Source organism: Marmota marmota, unplaced genomic scaffold, assembly GCF_001458135.2.
Source record: "Marmota marmota marmota unplaced genomic scaffold, marMar, whole genome shotgun sequence".
NCBI classification, from domain to species: Eukaryota; Metazoa; Chordata; class Mammalia; order Rodentia; family Sciuridae; genus Marmota; species Marmota marmota.
The window spans coordinates 202,393-226,961 of record NW_026000016.1 but is presented as its reverse complement, the minus strand read 5'-3'; the positions used below and the strand labels follow the sequence as shown (position 1 = coordinate 226,961).

Genomic DNA, 24,569 nt, shown 5'->3' with positions numbered 1-24,569 from the left:
ATGACCTGAATTACAAAATCTCTCTAATCTTTTTTCAGACCTACTTATTTCATTAACACTGGTGCAAGGAAGCTGAATTACTTCCACACATTGCATAGAAAAATGAAAACTTTGTCAACTTCTTTGAACAAATAAACAAAAGTTAGAAATGAAAACCTAAAAGTGACCTCAATTTTGACATTGGTTTTTATTCCATAAGAATCATTTTTTTTAATATAGCATTACTTATTTTTATTATGCAATTGAAAGATCAACCAAACTCCCAGGCTACTGGTCTTAAATGTTATGTTTTAATTATAAAGTGGCTAGAACCTGCTATTGGAATTATGAGTGGTGTTATTATCCTGCATACACTATAAACTTTGGTGTTCTAATTAGACACAGAGGAATACAAAGAAAAAATTAAAAGAATTACCATAGCAACTGATTTCAGAAGTTTGGCTGGCAACCAATCAAGTATTTGGACTAAACGTCTACTCTTTCTTTCTTTTGCTTTGTTATTTTTCTTTTATTTCTTTCTTTTTGAGAATTCACAACTAGAAAAAACTTTTGAAATATGATTAGGTAGAAATGTACAATCTAGAAATACCAGAAAGAGTAAAAAAGAACCTCTTTTTAAAAGCGTTGACTTTGGTGGAGGAGAATAAAACAATCAATTATAAAATTACTTGCTGCTTTAATTATCTGTAGATCAATGTAGACTCTGAAACGAAAATCTATCAGACAAAAATGAATTTTTATTTGTAATTTGAATAGCATTCCTAAAATATAGGAGATATTGAAAATGATTTTTATATCTAAGAACTATAAAGAAATGTAAATTTTTATTTGAATATAACTACCATTGATATAAAGACTCATTTGGAGAATAACCATTTTTGTTTTCTTTTTTTATTAGTTGCTCATGACAATACAATGATCTTGACATATCATATATTTGATTCAAATGGGGTATTAATTCTCATTTTTCCATGTGTACAGATTGCAGGATCACATTGGTTATATGGCCACGTATATACATACAGCAATACTAGTGTCTATTGTATTCTTCTGCCCTTCCTATCCTCCCTCGCCTCCCCTCCCATCACCTCTCTCTACCCAATCTACAGTGACACATTTCTCTCTTTTTTCTTCCCCCTCACAACATCATATATGTATTTTGTATAACGATGAGGTCTCCTTCCATCTTCCGTGCAATTCCCCTTCTCCCTCCCATCCCCTCCCACCTCTTTTCTCTGTTTACTGGTAATCTTCTTCTCATGCTCTTCCTCCCTACTCTATTTTGAGACACCCCCCTTATATCAAAGAAGACATTCGGCATTTGTTTTTTAGGGATTGGCTAACTTCACTTAGCATAATCTGCTGTAATGCCATCCATTTCCCTGCAAATGCCATGATCTTGTTATTTTTTAGTGCTGAGTATTATTCCATTGTGTATAAATGCCACATTTTTTTTATCCATTCATCTATTGAAGGGCATCTAGGTTGGTTCCACAGTCTAGCTATTGTGAATTGTGCTGCTATACACATTGATGTGGCTGTGTCCCTGTAGTATGCTCTTTTTAGGTCTTCTTCTATTTCATAACAAGAGTTAAAATCAAGAATCAACAAATGGGATATATTCAAACTAAAAAGTTTTTTTTTTCTCAGCAAGAGAAATAATAAGTGAGGTAAATAGGGAGCATACATCCTGGTAACAAATTTTTATCCCTCACACTTCAGATAGAGCTCTAATCTCTAGAGTTTACAAAGAACTCAAAAAGTTAAACAACAAAAAAATAAATAACCCAATCAACAAATGGGCCAAGGATCTGAACAGACACTTCTCAGAAGAGGATATACAATCAATCAACAAATACATGAAAAAATGCTCACCATCTCTAGCAATCAGAGAAAGGCAAATTAAAATCACTCTAAGATACCATCTCACTCCAGTAAGATTGGCAGTCATTATGAAGTCAAAACAACAATAAGTGCTGGCGAGGATGTGGGGAAAAGGGTACACTTGTACATTGCTGGTGAGACTGCAAATTGGTGTAGCCATTTGGAAAGCAGTATGGAGAGATTCCTTGGAAAGCTGGGAGTGAAACCACCATTTGATCCAGCTATTCCCCTTCTTGGACTGTACCCAAAAGACTTAAAAAGAGCATACTACAGGGACACAGCCACATCAATGTTCATAGCAATTCTAAGCAGGAAGAGTGAAACAGGTGGTGTAGTGATACCAGATTTTAAACTATACTATAGAGAAATAGTAACAAAAACAGCATGGTACTGGCACTAAAACAGGCTGGTAGACCAATAGTACAGAATAGAGGACACAGAGAACAATCCACAAAATTACAACTGCCTTGTATTAGACAAAGGTGCTAAAAGCATGCAATGGAGAAAGGATAGCATCTTCAACAAATGGTGCTGGGAGAACTGGAAATCCATATGCAACAAAATGAAATTGAATCCCTTTCTCTCACCATGCACAAAAGTTAACTCAAAATGGATCAAGGAGCTAGGAATCAAACCAGAGATTCTGCATCTAACAGAAGAAAAAGTTGGCCTTAATCTCAATCTCATGGTGTCAGGCTCCATATTCCTTAATAGGATACCTATAGCACAAGAGTTAAAATCAAGAATCAACAAATGAGATATATTCAAACTAAAAAGTTTTTTTTTTTTTTTTTTTCAGCAAGAGAAATAATAAGTGAGGTAAATAGGGAGCATACATCCTGGTAACAAATTTTTACCCCTCACCCAGACCTCCCAGTTTTGGAGCTGGGGAGTTGGAAACTGGCAGCCTATTCTGCCTGATTCCCTCTGATAACCACGCCCCAAGAGCTGGTGAGAAATGTTTAGGTTTTCACTGAAGGTGGGAGGGGGAGTTGGAGGTCAGGTGCCTTTTCTGTTTCCCTCAGCTCTGATATTCACGCCCATGGAGAGCTGGGGAGAGATTTCTTGAGTTTTCCCAGCTGTATGGAGCGGGGGAGCTGGGGGGGTCACACACCTGTTCTGTCGCCAAATTAGCTGCGTTGCGATCCAATCCGCAGAATGCTGATAATGTCAGTTCTCTAATATGGTGGCCGCTGGTTTCCTCACCTGGGTGTCTGGTGAGGAGGGTGGGTCTGAGCCATTTCATGCACAGTTTGGCTCAGATTCACTCATGTCTGAGCCACATCACTGCCCCTCAGATGTTCAAACTCTTCCCTTAGGTTTCACTGTAGCCCAACTTCACTGAATATTCCTGACAAGACAGCATCTGGCCGTTCTGAACTCACTCACTGCTGGTGCAGCGGCGCAGGTCACGGAGTGCTACCTTCCTACCTGACGCGATCTTTACCACTCCCATTTCTGTTTTCTTATGGTCTTAATTAACAACTTTATTGTTGATATATAATTAAGAGTATTTTAGGCAATCTCTGAATAATTTAATTCTGTATTGTGATGAGTAAAGTTGTAGGGCATTTGATTGACATAATTGGTTAGTACCCTGAACCTAAAGTGTGTGTGTGTGTGTGTGTGTGTGTGTGTGTGTGTGTGCATATATATATATATATATATCTCAACTGCAGATATCTATTATTTTTCGTCACAAATATAACATCATAAAAATAAAAGGATCTTTTTAAATATTAAGCACATTTCAAAATTTTTGATGAATTAATTTATTATAATATGTGTTTTAAATTAGGCTGGAAATTATTTACAAGACAATTCCTAAAAAATCTCTACTGGTGAGGATTTGAAACATAACTTTAATAACTCACATCTACCTCCCAAATCACAATAAAATTAGAAAATGTTCTGAAAGAGCATATAAAGAGTTATAAAATACTTTATAACAAAACCTGTGGGATCTTGTTAAGCTAATACTTAGAATAAAAATTATAGCCTCATACCCTCATATTAGAAACTATTTAGTAACACAAATTAATGAAAAAGAACAAAAGTCTAAGATAGAGTTTGAAAAACTGACAAATTTTTTAAAACCCTATCAATACTCAAGGGAAGCAGAAAAGATAGAAATATAAAATTGATTTAATACATATTTACTAACTAGTAACTACATGTCAGGCAATGTTTAAGACACCTACTATGCATTAGTAGATAAAACAAAATTTTTCATGAACATATACCAGATATTCATGTTAATTAGAAAAAATGTACCATCCCTATAGATAGATACATATGCAACCACACAGAACCACACACATATACAAACATACATACATGTGTGTGTATGTATAATTAGCATGATAAGGATAGGCCTGGCTGAGAAGATGAATGAATTAAATGAATTCTTGAAAGAAGTCTGGGACTTGTTATTTTTTCTTTTTAATTTTTCATTATAGCCATCCTAGTGGGTATAAGTAGAATCTAATAGTCACATTAATTGGCATTTCCCTAATAATTAATGATGTTGAGCATCTTTTCTTAAGCTTATTAGCCTTTTGTGCATCTTTGGAGAAATAGCTGTTGAAATCTTTGAGCCATTTTTGTAGGATTATTTTATAGCTTTTGTTATTGAATTTTGGGACTTCTTTTTAATTCTGGATTTTAAAACATTATCAAATATACATATTGCAAAAAAAGGTAATCTTATTCTGTAGGATTTCCTTTAAAACTTTTTATTATTAATAGACTTTAATGTTCATTACAAAACTGAATGGAAAGCACAGTGATTTCCCACATATCCTTGCCTCTGTGTGCACACAACCTGCTCCACTCAGCCAGAATGGTAGAATTGAGGCAGCTGATGAATCCACTTTGGTAACTCCATTCTTACCCAAAGTCTATTGTTTACACTAAGTTTCACTATTGGTGCTATACATTCCATGGTTTTTGCCTAATGTATAATAACATGTATCCACTATAATAATATCATAAGATAATTTTCACTGTCCTGAAAATCTATGCTGTACCTATGACTGTTCCCTCCCTTTTCCCCTGGCAATAACTGATTTTTTTAATAGTGTTCATAGTTTTGTCTGTATATAATGTCATGTAATTGGAAAAATACATTAATCAGAATTTTCAGATTATCTTATATCACTTATTAATATGCATTTAAGGTTATGCATGTCTTTCATGGCTTAGAGCTCATTTATTTTAGCCAAATAATATTCTATTGTCTGAATGTACATTTTATTCATCTGTGTATCCACTGAAGATCATCTTCATTGCTCCTAATTTTGGCAATTAGAAAACTGCTATAAACATGCACGTGCAGAGACTTTTGTGGATATAATTTTTTAACTAACTTGGTTAACTATTAGGAAGCATGATCGCTAAATCGTATGATAGAGTATGTCACATGTGTGTTTTATAAATATTTTCTTCCAGTCTGGCTCTTCTTCTAATTTGCTTCACAGTGTCTTTCATAAAGCCTTATTTTTTAATGTTAATAAAGTCCACCTTATCAACTATTTTTTTCTTTCAAGAATTGTGCCTTTGGTAATTGCATTTCCAAAACCAAAGAACACCTAGATTTTTCTCATATATTAGTTTGTGGGATTTTTATCGTTTAGTGTTTTACATTTAGATCTTCAATATTTTATGAGTTAATTTGTGAAAAGTGTGAGGTCTTTGTCTAGATTCCTTGTTTTGTATTTGGATGTCTATTTTTTCTACACCATTTAGTGAAAAAACTATCCTTTCTCTTGTGTTTTTATTTTGTTTTAAAATACCAGTTGAAGATATTTTTGTGACTCTATATTGAACATAAAGCTGAGCATATTTTTGAACTCTGTATCCTCTTCGATTAATTTTTTACCTATCATCATTAATGTTGTTATTTTGTGAACACCCTACTGTCTTGATTACTTTATTGTAAGACCTGAAGTCAAGCAATGTCAGTCAGTCTTCTGCCTTTGTTCTTATCTACTATGATGACATTCTTTTTTTTTTCTGCCCCCCTATGTGAACTTTTAGGTTATCAACATAATACCTTGCTGGCATTTCATTAGGATTGCATTTAAAGACCAAATTTGTTCAGAACTGACTTCTTGACAACATTAACTCTTCCTGTCCTGTCCATGAACATGAAAAATTTTCCATGTATTTATTTCTTTATTTAACATTTTTGTGGTTTTCTTCATATAAATAAATAAGGAATAAATCTTGCACAGGTTGTTTTGGACATATGACTAAGTATTTCTTTTGGGGAGGGGATGCTAATATAAATGGTACTGTATTTTAATTTCAAATTCTACTTGTTCACTGATGTTATATAGGAAAGCTACTGACTGTTTTGAATATTAATCTGGAATACTGCAACCTTGCTTATTAACATCAGGATTATTTCAAATCTTGAAATTTCCAGAATTGTTTATTAATTCCAGAATATTACTGTTGATGATGATTTTTTAAGGTTTTCTACGTAGACAATTACATCATGTGGTACCAAAGATCATTTTATTTATTTCACCACTTTTGATTTCTTTTCTTATTTTATTTTGGTAGCTAATAGATCCAGTGTGATGTTCAAAAATAGCTTTGAAAGGGAACATCCATGCTTTACTTCTGATATTAGTGGGTAAGCATCTAGAGTTTAGAGTTTTGTTTTTGTTTTGCTTTGTTTTTCCTTTTTTTTTTTACCATTAAATATGATATCTTTCATATTTCTAGTTTGCTGAGAGGTTTTATTATAAATTGATGTTGCATCTTGTCAAAGGCTTTTTCTCTATTGTTAAAATTGATTTAATTAAGTGATGTATATTTTTCAGACCGTTAATATAATAAACTGTATTATTTCGTTTTTGAGTTTTGAGGCATCTTCCCAAACCTGAAATTGATTTCATTTTGTCAGGCATATAATTATTTTAATACATTGTTGGATATGATATGTTAATATTTTGTTAAGGATTTTGCATCTATATTCTTAAAGAAGTTGAAGAGACTCTTCCTAACATTTTTTAGGTTGCTATCTTTTTGTTAGCATTTGCTCCCCACGTAAACTTTTTGACTGTATGTGAGACTTTTGGCAAAATTGATTCTAACGTTTTCAGCTTGTAGCCTCAAGGTGTGAGTAAAGCCCTGGCTTGCCTCAGATGCTTCTGATCTTCCATGATCCCTAAAGCACGTTCTTCTTAGGCCAAATAATAGGAACACAGGGGTTCCATCTCCACAAGCAAAGATATGATTAGTCCTTGCCTGAATAATGCGTCTAAATTTCTCCTTGGCCATAACAAATCTCATACCTAGGTCCCAAATTAATGGGATGGGAAAGTATATTCTTCCTAGATTAGACAAAACTCTTATAAAAGTTACTAAGAGTTGTTTTTTTTTTTTTTCCTCCTTTGAGACTTGTTTTCTGTTATCCAGGCTGGCCTCAAACTCTGGGGTTTCAGTGATTCTTGTGACTCTGCCTTTGAGTGGCTGGGACTATACGTTCATGTCACCAGCCCCAAATACAAGTATTTTTAAACACTTTTCCTTCCTACTGGTATAATGTTCCTCAAAATAGAATTATGTTTTTATTTCATGTTAGTACAGAATTTAACATTGTTGAAAAATCAAAGTTAGCAACTCAAATGTTAGTCCTTAGACAAACAATATTTTGCCAGCATTCAGGCCACCACACTCTAGACACCCTGGATCATAAGCTACATTTTAACAAGCTCCTTAGGTGATTCATATGTGCATTAAAACTTAAAAGCCCCCATCTAAATCATACAGAAGTTTAAAAAAGCTTTCAGGTAAAAAGAAGGTGGCACTGTTTTATATTTATAATTTCCTTATCAACATGAACAAATACATCTTAATTTTAATCATTGGAAATAATTTGGGTTTTATTGATTCAAATATTTCAAGTCAAAATTGTATGGGTAGATTTGTATTCAGCTGCCTGAAATAATTTATTGAAAGTTCTCAGAATTTTTAAAAAAATGATAATTGATTTATTTGGCAAAGATTTTTTGAGTATCTATTATATGTCAGGCTTTGTTCTGGTTACGTGGGATACAGGGAAAAATAGATAAAAATCCTCTATCCTTCATAGAGCTCTTATTCTGACTGATGGCAGTGATGGGGGACATAAACATAAAGCAAAATAAAATAGCACAGTAGTTACAAAAAGTAAAAAACAAAATAAGTTAACACAATATATATATATATATTTCATGGGGATAAGTTCTATTGGAAGAAATAGGGAAAAGTAAGGAAAAAATGCTTAGGGTGTGTATTACAATTTTAAATAGGGCAGCAATATAAATTCTCATTGAGAAATTGATATTTGAATAAAAAAATTAAAAAATGATCAGGCAAAGTGGTATGTGTTATATTTGATGGACTTTTTTAAAATTATGTTTTTTCTAATTGTAGATGGACACAGTACCTTTATTTTTATGTGGTGCTGAGGATTGAACCCAGGGCCTCACGCATGAGAGGCAAGCGCTTTACCACTGAGCAATAACCCCAGCCCTTGATGGACTTTTTAACAAAGTATATTTTCAAGGTCAACAATTTATTAAAACACATTCCTTTTTAGGTTACTACCATATTCAATAACTATGTCCTTTGGTTTCTATCAATGCATTCATATCATTTCACTACCCACTTAGTTATCCTTCAGGACTTTTATAATTAATTAATTTATTTTTGAGTTAACTCATTTTCATCCTGACTGCCCTCTCTTATTTGTCATGGTAGAATTCTCAAATTTTCAATTAAGAAGATGAATTGGGAAGTAGGAGGTATCATGATGCCATATCTGCTACTCTTTTCTCAGAGTAAGGTTATATTCTCTATATATCTGGATATATGGAACCTCTGTATTGCATTTAGTTCAATATTCCATCTGAAACTTTTTGTCATTTCAGAATTTTTGCTCAGTGGTGGCAAAAATGAATTTGACAGCATCCACTGTCCTCTGTGGGTGCCTGTGTACATTATCCTTTCTATATACAGAGAAATTTTTACTTAGATAATTATAGATGCTCCTCTACTTAAACTGGGATTTCATCTCAATACACTTCTTGTCATATACACTTCTTGTCATTTGAACTCCTTAAGTTGGGAATGCATTTACTATACCTAACATGATGTAGCTTAGCAACACAGTTAAACAACAATCTGTTTAACCTTATGACTGTATGACGGACTGGGAATTACAAGAGAAGAACTTATTGCTTTATCACTAGCCTGGGAAATGATCATCTTACGAAATTTTGATCAAATTCCAAAATTTGAAATATGGTTTCTACTGAATGTGTATCTCTTCTACACATTAAAAGGTTATAAAAAAGTTAAGTCAGACCATCCTAAATTAGAGACTTTATACTTTGGTCTTCATCAGTAAGCATTTAAAATCTAAGCATATATTTCATAATTAAAATTCACATTACTTGCTTGTTAGTCCTTTGTTTCCTTTTCATTTATTTATTTGGTAAGCATTGGGTACCTCTAATATAATTGGCCCTGTGGCAAAAACAAAGAAAGACAAGATATGACTTGAATAATTTTGGAGCTCCTTGTCTAGTAATAGAGATAGATACATAAACATTCACAATTTGAGTGAGAGAGTTAAGTGCAAATTACTTCTGGAAGGGACAAAGGGAGATAATTAAGTGATATTCAAATACTAATCCAAAATAGGCTTGCATAAAAGTGATCCATCACCTTGAAAACAAATATTGTGTTTTCAGGGACTTTATTAACCATGGACTCTGAATCACTTTTGTTTTCTGTGGGAGATTATGGTAGAAAATGGGTTAGGTATCATAGTGTTAATAAGCCAGGCTTCCTGTGAAGGATCAGCTATCCTGAGCTTCACACACTTCTTATTGTAGGTGCAGATGAGTGATTGGGACTTGAAAGCCTTTCATTGTCTTTCCTAAATTATCCTTGTTCTTACTTGCCCAGTGTTTTATATAATATCGTATTTTCCACGTTATTAAATGAGATAGTCAATATGGAAGAAGAAATTATGTGTGAGGATTTTTCTCTGGATCATTCATGGGCCAAATCAGATTTTCTAAATCTTTTATGTATAGCATGCATTCTAAATTTTCAAAAGATTGACATTATCAATGCATTTTTTCCAGATTACTTTATCCCCCCAAATTTTTTTTTTGTGTGGAAACAAATTCCATGTAACATTTTTACATCTGATATCGATAAAAATGATAGATAGATAGACATAGATATATTCAAGAAAAAAAGGTTTTAGTTCCAAAATTTTCTCCTATTTCTTCTTAAAGTTTCATAGTAATATATATATATATTACATTCAAGTTTATGATCTTTTGTATTTATTTCCATATAAGTTATAAGCTTTAGGTTTAGGTCAAGAAACCCTTCCCCCAGTAGCTATCCAATTCTTCTAATGCAATGAATAAGACTACACTCCCTTGGTTTAATTGCTTTTTCCTTTTTGTCAGAAATTAATTCATTGTACTTTTCTGGAGCTATTTTTGGATTCTCTATCAGAATAGAGATCTAAGCATGCTATAGTTTGGCTATGTAATGCCCTCCGAAGGCTATGTGTGTTAAAGGCTTAGTCCCCAGTTTGGTACTTTGGAAGGTAGTGGAATGTTAAGGATGAAAGAGTAGTGGAAGGCTTTTAGGTCATGGGTGAATGCCTTCAGTGGGGATTGTGGGATGTTGGTCTTTCCTCTCTCTTTGCTTCTTTAATGCCACGTAAGTAGCTTTCTCTGCCATGTTCGCTCACATGGTGTGCTGCCTCACTATAGGCCCTAAAGCACCAGGATTGATGGAAACCTCCAAAACTGTGAGACAGAATGAATCTTTCTTCTTTTTAACATTCTTTATATAAGATTTTTATTACAGTAACAGAAAATTCACTACCATAAAATGTCTTTTCTTCTACCAACACAACACAATCTTGATAACAAAAGCTGTACAATAAATCTTGACATTATTTAGTGATTACTCTGCATTTATTAGTCTTTAAAATTGTTTTGGTTATTTTAGTTCCTCTGATTTTCCAAATAAATTTTGGAAATATATCATCTGTAATTAGAAATAATATTAAAATGATTTTTTTTGAGAATTATATTAAATAAGAAAGTCAATTTGGGGAGAAGCAATATCTCCTATCCATGAGCACAGTATGCTTCTTCACTATTTTGACCTTTGATTTCTTTCATCAGTATTTTGCAGATTTTAGCATATAAGTTCTATACAAGTTTCATTAGTTTTATACCTAAGTATTTGATTTTTGAAGGCTTATAAATGGTATTACATTTTAAATATTTTTTCCATATGTTCACTGATAGTATATAGAAATAAAGTTAATTTTCATGTCAATCTTGTGTCCTTAGACCTTATTGAGTCAAAAAAGTTCTCAGACTTTTGCAGTAGAGATTTATTTTGTAGACAATAATGTCATCTGAAATAGGGACAGTTTTAATTCTTCCTGGCTGCTTTGTGGACCTTGAAGATTTTGTAGAAAGCTTCAAGTGAGACCAATTGAAATAGAGATTTCTTTCTGAAGTATTTTTAAATCATTAGTTGCATTTTCATAGTAGCTACAAAATGACTTAAATTATCTACTTTGCACTGAATAAGCTTGTGCTTTGCTAAAAAATAGGTCTGTGTCATTCACGTTGTCACATTTATGGATATACAGATGTTTATAGTATTCCCGTATCATATTTTTGATATTATAGCCCCAGAGTCTATAATAGTCCATGTTTTACTTGTGCTATAATCTGTGTGTTCCCTCTTTCATTTGATATTATTTTTAAGTAGAGAGGATCAATTAAAGAAAAATTGAGAAATAATACATGCAGCTATTATTACCTTATAAACGGTTTGTCGGAGTTCAGGTAAATGAATTATAAAAAGAGTTTGAGATGATCTTGGAAGGTAGCTCATGCTCTCTTACATAAGGATCTATGACTTCTGTGAAGGATTTATTTTACTCAATTACAATTAAACTTGAACTTTTTTTCTCTGCCCTAGCACTTATTCCATTCTATTAAAATGTGAGAACTCCACAAGGACACATTTATTGACAAATCAGACTCAACATTTACCAAATTGCTGTTGGATGAATTGACAAATGAAGCACCCACCAATCAAGAAATCATTTCTCTGACCTTACAGACAATAGAGATGAGGAGAACAGAGGCCTGTTGAGACAGAATATACTGCCTCACATAAAGAGCTTTCTCAACTCTCGGGTACCCCTTCTTGTAATCTTTTTCCTAATATTGAATCAATTTTCTTAGTATGAGTTTTTGATGATAATGTCTTCCAATTTGTACTTCTCCTTAATAATAAACCTTAAGTATTAGAAAATAGGTACCATCAATTAGATACATCACATCTCCACATATTCTCTTTTCTCATATTCTTAGTAAAAATATTCCTTAATAGGATTTTACATGCATGGTCCTAAGACTACTGTTATCTGGTTTTCCTCTTATTGGTAGTTTCAGTTCCTAATTTTCCCCTTAAATATTGGAAATAAGTATTTAGAAAATGTTAGTGTAATCTGACAATAATTGTGATTCACAATATTATTCTGTTTCTCTGTCTCTATGTTTCTCTTTCTTTCTCTCATCTACCATAGATAATTGATGTGGCTTAAGAATTTTAGTAGTTTAGTTTTTATTTTCTCAGTTAGTCTTGTGCCAGTTATATGTAAGAAGGATGAAGTGATGATTGAATCAAGAATAGATTAAAAAGAGTTCCAAATGATGGGAACTACAAGGGTGGTAGAAAAATCCCAGAGGCAAGAGAGATCATGGTGTGTTAGCATGGTTAACTTATCTAACATTTAGCCTGTCTAGCATTTGATTTGAGAGCAAGGAATAGCTAGGAGTCTAGAGATACAAGCATGGTTTTCTGATAGTCCTTGCTAAGAAATGGATTGAAAGGAAGGAAGGAGAATAGGAATAGGAATGACAGTGGAATCAATATGACATAATTTTCCTATGTAGGTTTATGAATATACAACAGTGAATCTAAATATCATGTACATCCAGAAGACTGGGAATCTATTTAGAATAAGATATATTCCATGTTTGTATGACTATCTCATAGTAGATTCTACTGTCATGTATAAGTCAAAAGCACAAATAAAAATTAAATGCATGCTTTAACTTGAGAGTTCTAGAAAGACATTTAAATACAGAAATAATAGAATCAAAATTGTATCTTAGAAACATCATTGACAGCAGTGTATATGAGAGCAAATTTGAAGGTGGAGTATCACAGGGAGACTGTCGATATTCCATTCAAGATGTATGGTGTCAAGTTGCTTTCAATGAAGATGAAAAGAAGGTAATAAACATCTGGAAGGAATAAGTTTACAGATTTGATGAATACTTAACTCTAGAGGATTTCTGGGCTGGGAAAGTGGATAACTGGTAGTTTTCTTCACTCTTAAAGATGCAGAAGGATGAGGAGGTTGTAAGTTCATAACTTAACTTCTCTTTTGCTTGACATGTGTCCAATGAACAATCGATAGATACCAGTCCATATGTAGATCTTAAGTTTTAAAAGGATGTTTCTGCAGGAGATGAGAAATTAGCAATCATCAAATAATATCAGGACCCCAACATCAGATCCTGATAATAGCAATATTGGAGAGGAGGATGGTTATAAAGGAGATGAAAACAGGCAGAAGGAAAAGGAGAAACATACTGTGTTGTCCCAGAAGACCAGGAAAGTTATAGTTCTAAAAGAAGTAGTCAATAGCAGATGTGCAAACCTTAAATAACACGTATTCAGAAACTTCTATTAGACTTAATAATAAGGAAGGAATTTGCAATCAATAAACACCAATTTTAGGAAGTCATAGAAATTTAACTATGGGCATTACTTTTCATATTTAATGGCATCTCATCTATTGTCCACTGTAGTTACCCTGGCTCACACTTATCTCATTATTAACATTTTAAACTGAAAAGTATGATTTGCCATTCACATTAAAATTCTATTATTATGGCGTCTACCAATTTCTGAGCTTATCTCTAGACTAATAGAATCAGCACAAATAGACAATATACTTGTGTGGTTACATACTTCAAATATCTTCCTGAAATTAAATATTTTTGAAACAAATGTGCTTTCTCTACACTTTGAAAAGAGAAATAATATTATATATCTATACATAGTTTCTGAATTTCATTGGTTAACACAAAATTAGATTTCTTAATAACAGAAACTAGTGTTTAACATCATAAGAGTTAATTTTCCCTTTACAATTTTAACACAAAAATATCTATATGCTTTTTCTTTATCTTCAAATAATTGCTTCCCTGAGGTTAGAAGCAACATTCCACAAAGAAGATGAGAAGTGCCATTGTGGATTCTGTAAGAAGAGTGAGAACTGGCACTAGTAATTGAAGTACAGATACAGGGTAGGGATGTAGTCAGGAAGATCCTAGAAATTGGTGCAAATTGGTAAGAGGTCTTTGGGTTTCTTACTGTTGCGATTATTCTGTGTGTCATTGATAAAAAAAGTCATAGGACCAGTAACTGAAGTGAGAAGTAGTTCTACTTCATCATAAAGGGTCACATCAATTATAATATACTATGTATTGGAAATTGGAATATGAATAGTGCATGATCTCTGGGAGAGGGCATCCACAAACCAATAAAGAATTATGAAGGAGCTACAGAAGGGCTTCATATATTATCGGCAAAAACAATTGTGGAATATTATCTAAATAGAGTCTGATAAAAGAAAGACAAAAATTGAGAACATCAAGGTGGTTTAATTCTTCTAAATTAGAATTATTATAATTACTTAGATAAATCAAACATACATATATATAAAATATCATACATTATTGAACACATAAGATATTAAGAATCATGTGAAATATTAATATAAAGTAATGATGAGAAATATTAGGATGGAGTTGGTTAAGACAAAGATGAAATATATAAATAATAATTATATTCCTAATAAAATTTTATTCTGAAATAAAATTTTAAGAAGGAAAGATATTATGGAAGAGTGATTCATTGTCAAAATATATCTTTGCACAAGGAAAATAGTTCAATGAGATGAAAAGACTGGGAGGAAATAATAGATATGACAGGATGAATATCAATTATATGCAAAATTAATGGTGAATAATATAATAGAATATGTAATGTAAATAGTATATATTAGAAAGATAGCTTCATGAAAAGTATTTAAGCAGTAAAATTGAGCTAAAATAAAATACTTAGTCATGATATAGAAGTGTCCTTAGTGATATCATATATAATGGCTTAAAAATATTGAAAAGATGAACAAAGATGTATATTGCAATGAAAGACTAGCCCATCAATTTAACATTAACTTTTGAGTGTTTAAAGGTAAAAAGTAGGATAAAGATATAATTTGTTAGCTTCATCCAAATATATTTTAAAAAGCCATTAGTGTAGTACAAAAATATGAAAATCCAGTTATTAACTCATAGTATAAAAAAAGTTCCATGCTGTTTCTGAAGATCAGATAAACAAAAGCAAAGTCAACAGTATTTTTAAATTGTGATTGGTAGGGTTAAATTAATATACATATGTTGAACTTTGAGCCTTGAAAAATGGAAGCATTTCTTTCAATCATATTGGTTATATTTATGCATCAGTTACAAAGTAGAACACATGTTTTAAAATTTCATGTAGTATAAATTGTGGATTATTGTTTGCTTGACTAAAGCACAACAAACCTAAAGGTTTAAACTAAAATGCTGAGGCAATCAGATATTCTTAAATAAATACTGGATAAAATGTATTTAATTTAGAATAAGTAGTTTTAAAACAGAATCAAGGACAGTAGTGTCAAAAGCATAAAGTAGTTGGGAATATATTTTGGGCAAGTTGAGTCTGGAAAAATACTGTTGGAAGAAATTAGAAACTGTTGAGATCTGCCTTATGACTTAATGCTGATGTGTAGTTAACAATACCGTAGCGTACATTAAAAATTTTGTTGGGGGAATGATCTCATGTTAAGTGTACTTACTACAACTGAAAGAAAAGAAAAAAGAAAAGGAATGAAAGGAAGAAAAGAGTGAGAGCCAGAACTGATTGCTGAATGTTTAATGGGGGCAACATATTTTTATAGTCATAATTATATTTGTTTAAATATTAATCCCAGTGGCTCAGGATTAGTGAGACACTGTCTCAACAACAAAACTAATTAGAACAAGTTAAAAAAAATAAAAATTTCAAAAAACAAAAACAAAACCAAAAACACCCCAGCATAAATAGAGGCAATAAAATGTCGAGTCATGGAAAAAGGGGGAAAACAAAAAGTGGGGGGCTATCTCTCAAGAGTAAAGCACCCCTGAGTTCTTTTCCCAAGAGAAGGAAAAAAAAAGAAATTGAGAATGTATTACTTTTTAGTGGAGAAATGTACTGGACTCTAATCAGATACTCAAAGTAAACACTGTGGATTTTAGGATAAATCAGAGTTATGCCTCTGGATAAGATGTACTGAGATGGTAAAAGATTCCTTCTGTGTTCTTTCTGCTAAAATACATAACCTGCATATCATGACAAGCATTCCTCAGACTACCCCAAATTCAATTCAAGTACTTTCTGTAATAAATGCCTTGTCCTAATCAAATATGTTGAGATTAAGAAAGAAAAGTAAATAAGAAGCACTTGCAGATTAAGAGGCTTAACAGTCATGGAAGCCAAATGGGATGTGTCATCCTGGATTGGATCCTGAACCAATGGGAGAAACAGTCATAAAGGATATAATTAGGATAATTCATAATATTTAAATATGGACTGTAGATTTGTAATGTTAAATGTTATGTTTTTGTGATTTTGCTATAGCCATACAAGAAAATACCCTTGTTTATATGAAAGAAATAAAGTATTGAAAAAATGACACAGTTTTCCAATTTATTTTCAAATGCTTCTGAAGAAGACATATATAGATATGCACATGGAGCAAATGGGATAATATAACCATTTATGAATTTAGTTAAAGAATAGATGAGACCTAATCTATACTATTAACTTGTAAGTTTGAAATTTTTACAAAGTAAATAATTACAAACTATAAGATAATATTAAGAATATCAGAGGAATGTAGAAAACAGAAAATGCCAATTATAAATACAAAGTAACTATTTTTTAAAGTAGATAGAACTCCACCAAATTTTAATTTTAAAAAGAAAAAAATCTCATAATTTCATAAGTTTAGCTTTGCTAAAGGATAATAAATGAAAATCATTTGAAGACCAGTAACTCTCGGCTACTTTGCACATGTCTATGAAATGGTTAATTTTCTTGGAGAAAAATGACTGAAATTACCTTATAAAACAGAAAACTTAATTACACAATTAACTATCAGATAAGTTATTAAAAATATCCTCAAATTTCTGTCTCTTGAGATAGATACTGCTGAGGTCTATCAAATTTTAGTGAAGTGATTATATCCAAAGAAACAATTCCAACTATGTAAAATAATAAAGTTTGTTTTATGAAGCTCATATATCACTGATAATGAAGACTCCAGAAATTAAAAGGAACACTGTAGAACAAACTCTATGCATGTAGATATGCAAAAACTTAGAATGCTAGCAAACAAAGCTCAAAAGTATAAGTATTATATCATGCACATCTTACAAACATTGTAAGAATGTTTTAAGGTAACAACCTTTAAATGTAACCAAATAATTAATGGAAAAAAATTAAACCTATGGGTGCCAAATGTATTTGCTTAAATTAAGCAACTATTTCTTATAATATGCATAGAATACTACTTTAATAGGCTAAGGATACTCTTAACAAATTGGTGTAGGAAACAAGTGAAATATTTTCATTAAAATCAAGGACATTCTACTGTGAAGTATCTGTTCAGTTCCTTAGACCATTTATTGATGGGGTTACTTGTTTTTTTGGTATTAAGTTTTTTGAGTCCTTTATATATCCTGGATATTAATGCTCTATCTAAAGTGCATGTGGTAAAGATTTCCTCCCATTTTTTAGGCTCTCTCTTCACATTATTGATTGTTTCCTTTGCGGAGAAGAAACTTTTTAGTTTAAATCCATCCCATTTATTGATTCTTCATTTTATTTCTTGAACTTTAGGAGTCTTGTTAAGGAAGTCGGGGCCTAATCCAACATGATAAAGATTTGGGCCTACTTTTTCTTCTATTAGGTGCAGGATCTCTGTTCTAGTGCCTAAGTCTTTGAGTTGGGTTTTGTGCAGGGTGAGAAATAGAGGTTAAGTTTCATTTTGCTACATATGGACTTCCAGTTTTCCCAGCATTATTGTTGAAGAGGCTATCTTTTCTCCAATATATGTTTTTGGCACCTTTGTCTAGTATGAGATAACCATATTTATGTTGGTTTGTCTCTGTATCCTCTATTCTGTACCACTGGTCTACATGTTTATTTTGGTGCCAATACCATGCTGCTTTTGTCACTATTGCTCTGTAATATAGTTTAAGGCCTGCTATTGTGAGGCCTCCTACTTCACTCTTCCTGCTAAGGATTGCTTTGGCTATTTTGTGTCTCTTATTTTTCCAAATGAATTTCATGATTGCTTTTTCTATTTCTATGAAGAATGTCATTGAGATTTTGATAGGAATTGCATTAAATCTGTGTAACAGTTTTGGTAGTATGGCTATTTTCACAATAATAATTCTGCCTATCCAAGAGCATGGGAGATCTTTCCAGCTTCTAAGATCTTCTTCAATTTCTTTCTTTAGTGTTTTGTAGTTTTCATTGTAGAGGACTTTCACCTCTTGTTAGTATGATTCCAAAGTATTTATTTTTTTGAGGCTATGGTGAATGGGGTATTTAGCAATTAGAGAAATGCAAACCAAAATCACACTAAGATTTCATCTTACTCCTGTCAGAAGAGCAATTATCAAGAATACAAACAATAATAAGTGTTGGTGAGGATGTGGGGTAAAAGGTACACTCATACATTGCTGGTGGGACTGGAAATTAGTGCAACCACTTTGGAAAGCAGTATGGAGATTCCTCAGAAAACTTGGAATGGAACCACCATTCAACCCAGTAATCCCACTCCTCAGTTTATACCCAAAGGACTTAAAATCAGCATATTGCCACATTGATATTTATAGCAGCTCAATTCACAGTAGCTAAGCTATGCAACCAACCTAGGTGCCCTTCAACAAATGAATGGATAAAGAAAATGTGGTACATATACACTATTGAATATTACTCATGAGATCATGACATTTTCAGGTAAATGGATGAAGCTGAGGAATACTATGCTAAGTAAAATAATCCAAACCCCCCAAAACAAAAGGCTGAATATTTTCTCTGATAAGTAGATGCTAATCCATAATGGGGGGGGGTGTAAGGAAGAATGAAGAAACTTTAGATAGTACAGAGGGGAGGGGAGGGGAGGGGGGATGTGGATAGGAAGGATAGTTGAATAAGATAGGCATTATTACCGTATACACATGTATGATTACACTACTGGTGTAACTCTGTACCATGTACAGCCAAAGGAATGAGAAGTTGTCCTCCATTTGTGTACAGTGTGTCAAAATGCATTCTACTATCATGTATAACTAATTAGAATAAATTAAAATAAATATTTGAATATATATATATATATATATATATACACACACACACACACACACACACACACACACTACTGATTTACCTATTAAATATTTCTTTTGTTTTTTGATCAGCATGTAGCAAACATAAGATGGAATGAAAAAATGTCAAATAGTAATTATTTTAGAATATAAATATACATCTCAAAAACCCAAGATTTACCTTTTAAAAAGGCAACATTCCACTACTTGATTGTGTGCTATCCTACCCCCCAAGTTTATGTGCACTTGGGCTGTGTAGTGTTTTTCCAAAATCCATGTCTACCTAAAACCTCAGAATGTAACCTTCTTTGGAAACAGGGTTTTAGTAGATGTAATCAATATAAAAAGAGATCAGACTGGATTAAGAGGAGTCCTAATCCAATGACTGGTATTACATTTGGACATAGATCCAGAGGGAAGAGGATGAGAAGATGCTCAGGGGGAATGCTATGTGACAGAGATCAAAGCCAAAGACACAAGATTGCTGGTGCCACAGCAGCAATGAATTCACAAGGAATGATTTTGCCCTAGACAGAGCAGGATCTGTCAGCACCCTGACTGCAGCTGTGAGATGATACATTTCTACTGTTTTAAACCACCCAGTTTCTTTTTGCTAAACAGCCCTAGAAAACTGATCAATCCTCAATTACACAGCTAGGAATGTGCCCACTGAGAACTGAAAACCAGCTTCTCTAATCACGCTTTTTTAGAGGTGGCTTTACTATCAGGATTTTAAATTCTTGTCCCTTGCTTCCCTAGTATCTTATTCTACCAGAAGGTCTACAAATAAATAAATAAATGATTTCCTTAGATAATTTGGGAACATGCTTTTTGTATGAAGAAATAGCTCCTACATTGTGGAAATTCTGAGAGCCCTTAATGTGCTAGTTGTTATTATTATTGTTGTTATTGTTATTATTATAAAGAAGGACATAATTGATAGGATTTATCCCATTCCTTTGGTTGCAGAACCTTCTTCCTTTGAATGATAAACTGACATTCATGGGAAATTAGTATCAGAAATGATAACCACATCACTCTACCCCAAGAATAATCAAGCCAAGCAGATGACTTTAGTCTCCGTGGCACTCCCACAGGAAAGGTGTGCTTAGAATGTGTCCTCACAGTCTTATGTAGTTTCTTTTGCTGTAGTTTTTGTAAATTTGCAAGATTGCCACCCTCACTCGAACCAAGCAGAATACCTTATAAAGGGTAATATCCCAGGGACTGTGTCGTATCGCTCTTCACACCTTACAGCTCTGCTGCTCATGATATAATATTAAGCAAAGTTTATCTCGGAACTTCAGCCTTCTCAACAACAAAAATAAGAAGGAAAACAATGATGTTAGGATTAAATGAAATGACAAATATAAAGAGAATATTCAGAAGTAGCACACAGTATGTTCAATACCCAGTTACCCATTTTCTAGACTGTTTCCTATTTTCCTTAATATACTTAATTTATAGAATATGTACAAATTTATATCAGATAAATAAATGAATAGAATGATGAGCTCTTGATTTTAGAAATATGATTGTAGGGTCTTATAAGGTTATGGTCTTTTGAAATGATATCTTTTTAAAAGAAATATATATTTTATACTTTGAAAGATATTGATCATTATAGCATGTGGAAAGGTGAAAACTGGTTTGATTAATGATATGGCTGTAGACAAAGGTGATAATTTTCTTCCTTCCTTATGCCACACCTGTCTGGCACTCGCATTAATTGCACCATGAAATGCCAAGAATTGACATCTGCTCACAGAAATGTTTGTAGCTTTCTCACCTGGCACCTATGGGAAATAATGAAACATGAAATTAAAGGTGTTCCCTCTTACCACAGTGATGTGAAATTCAAACAGCTTACAATTGTTTGTTCTATTTTCCCCACCGGTATGTCGGTATGTCAGAATTAAATTTGCTAAGGAAACATATCATCAAAACTATAGTAAAAATCAAAATAAAGATGTGATTTACATTATAGAGAGAGGTTCACATAGCAGAGTTTTTATGATTTTTTTAAAATAAATCTTGTTTTCTGCAGCTACATGTTGTACAAATGGCTTCACTAAGTATTGGTTTATATGGTAATCAGATCCTTATGGGCTGCCAAATTTTCTAACACAAGGACAGTGAATTACTTCATGATATAATTCTTTTTTAAAATACATTGAATTAATTAATTATTTTATTTTTATGTGGATCAAACCTAGGTACTCACAAGTGCTGGGCAAAGGCTCTACCACTGAGCCACAACCCAAGCCCTGATATAATTCTTAATCAAGACTACAGTTCAGATTCTAAACTAGATGTAGACTTAGACTTAGGGTTACTATTATTTTAGTGAGATTTACTTCCCAGACCTCTGAAAGAATATTTAGGAGAACTTGAATATTTTGATCTAAAAGATTTATAAGTATTTTAGTCTATTATATGAAGAATAAATTATAAAAATGAATCTGAAATGTAATTTTAAAACTAACTCAGAAATTGGATATAAAAGGGCATCTTGTTTATTTGGTGATAAAAACTATGATAGAAAAATATCTTCTATCCTTAAAAACATAAGAAATTAGTATTGGTCTGACTGCTAAATTAAACCATTTTTAAAAGAATATTTATCCTGACATTTTCTTAAATTTATCATTTTTAATCTAAAAATGATCTTTTTAAACCCATTTTCATTGTTGGGCAAGTTTCTTAGTAGGAGATGTGATATAATTAGCTGTAATTTTATATACTATAAAATACCTAGAAACAATTTTACAAATTACAGAAATTTTCATTTTCATTTTATATACTGTAAAATGGCATAGAAACAATTATACAACATACATTTCATATTTTCCACTTTATTAACTACAAAGAATATACAGTTTATTTTTTTAAACAATTTTTTATTTTGATAACTTTAAAATATATTCATAAAGGAAAACCACTATTCTACTGATAAGCACAATAGAATTTTGAAATTCTTAAGGCCCGGTGTAATAGAATTAAGTAGATTTTTGTCCAGAAATTGTTATGGATTCTTTTTTCCTTTGGACAGTGTGTTGGAGAATCGGCCCCTTAGTGTGTTGGTGACAAATAAGTTTTATGCTCATTTATATAAAATTACTTTAAAGAATTTGAACAATTGTTCAAATGACCTTTCTTTGAAAAATCACCATCTGGATACATGTTGACATGCTACAATAGGTTCTCCTCAAGTCCATTTAGTTTTGGATCCCATCTCACATATAATTATAATTTTAGCAATTTTCATTTTTAGTTGTAATATTCAAGCACAAATTAATACAAAATTACTGTTTTCAAGTAATTGTAAACAAAATATTTTGCTACTTTTCAAATCATTCACTCACTGGTTTTATTCAGGATCATACTATTTACTTAAACATAAGGATGATCAAAAGTGTCTCAAACACACCATAAGAAATGACCTTTTACACCAAAATGCTCCATTTTATAACATCTACACTAACATTGATAGCCTTATAGCTAACTTTAGCATTATAAAGAGATGTCTGTGTAATTTCTCATATCCAGAAAATGTAAGAAAAAACAAATTAAATAAACTTTAAAAAAAAAAACACCTGGGAAATAGTTTGGTATTCAATGTAACTTAACATATTTAATTTCTGCAACTTACTACAATAAATTAATTCAAATTATTACATCTTTTGTACCTTTTTCATTTCATAATTTTCTCATCTCTAAAGAGATTAACTTCTTAAAAAAATTATGATTCATGGTAGCTTTTGTGGCAGGCAATATTTCCCAAACTAAACTCTTGCGGAATAATAAATTTTCTAAATTTACTACTAAGACCTTGGAAGCAAAGATGAGAAAAGAGAAGTAATAAATTACATTGAATAAATAGGTGTTCAGAAGAGATAGTGTGTGTAATGCTAAAGTTCTTTTCTCAAGTTCTGAGACTAGGACTAGATTTGTGGAGAAATTAACTTATGTCACCATGCAAATAACTGTATAGAAGAAACTCACATGCTCTATTTAAATGCTGCCATCAGGATAGCATTGTAAGGTTTGGAATACTGCATGATATAGTAATATCACTGTTTTTCTGAAACACAAACTTGTAAGACAGTGGATTTCCATTCTTTCTAACATAAATTTGAAAATGTTTTCCAGGTACTTTTAGTGGGCACTGTGATTTTGAATTTGACCTCTGTGCCTGGGAGCAGGATCAGGATGAGGACTGTGACTGGAATCTGAAACCTAGCAGCATCCCACCTACAAGCACAGAGCCTGCTGTGGACCACACCTTAGGCAATTCATCTGGCCATTACATCTTTATAAAGAGCTATTTTTCACAGCAACCCATGAAGACAGCCAGACTATCAAGCCCAGTCATAAGTAAGAAAAGCAAAAACTGCAAGGTATGGAAGGAAAAGTCCCAATTATTGTGCATGACTGTTCATAAAATCAAATACTGCAAATAGAATGGCAGGGGTCAGACCAAATATGAGTTTGAACTTGTTCGAATGGTATATGTGAAGTAAAGAAAAAAAGAAGAAAGAATGAAAGGGAAGGATTGTTAGAAATTTTCTTCCAATGGATAAATTCCATGGATATTGGAATTTTGGAAACCAGTGGAAAATTCCATGGTTTATCATTCATTAGGATAGATAACACAAAAAATGTAAAATGCTAGTTCCTTCCCTTTGGAGAGTTTAGCTTATTGGAACTATGAAAATTTTACCACAAAAAAATGAAATAATATGCAGGATATAATTAAATATGTCCAAGAATTAATATTAAAGATGGTTAAAACCACAATAAAAGTCTTGAAGGAGATTTCATGGAAAAGGAAAGAGTGAACTGGGTCCTTAATAAAGAATTTCTGTAGGTAAGCAGGAAATGTGACATAGTCCCTAGCTTGTGAAATTTGAAGAAAACATCTGTGAGGTTTTAAAAAATCTAAATTTAACTTTATGATGCCGTAAATCAAAAAGCCTCATACAATGACTACATATTTGCAGAGTTTTCCACATTCCTCTCATGTTTGCTTAGTTGTTTGTTTATACTCAATAAAGGATTTTGAGTCAG

General features: G+C 32.2%; 1 protein-coding gene across 1 annotated transcript in view; it reads left to right on the top strand.

Annotated features, from left to right (window-relative positions):
- Window positions 1-24,569, top strand: part of Malrd1 (MAM and LDL receptor class A domain containing 1) — a 503,883-nt gene that overhangs the window by 277,162 nt on the left and 202,152 nt on the right. The window contains exon 25 of the mRNA XM_015483277.2: window positions 23,652-23,899. Coding sequence (XP_015338763.2) covers window positions 23,652-23,899 — 248 coding nt within the window. The remainder of the gene's footprint in view (window positions 1-23,651; window positions 23,900-24,569) is intronic.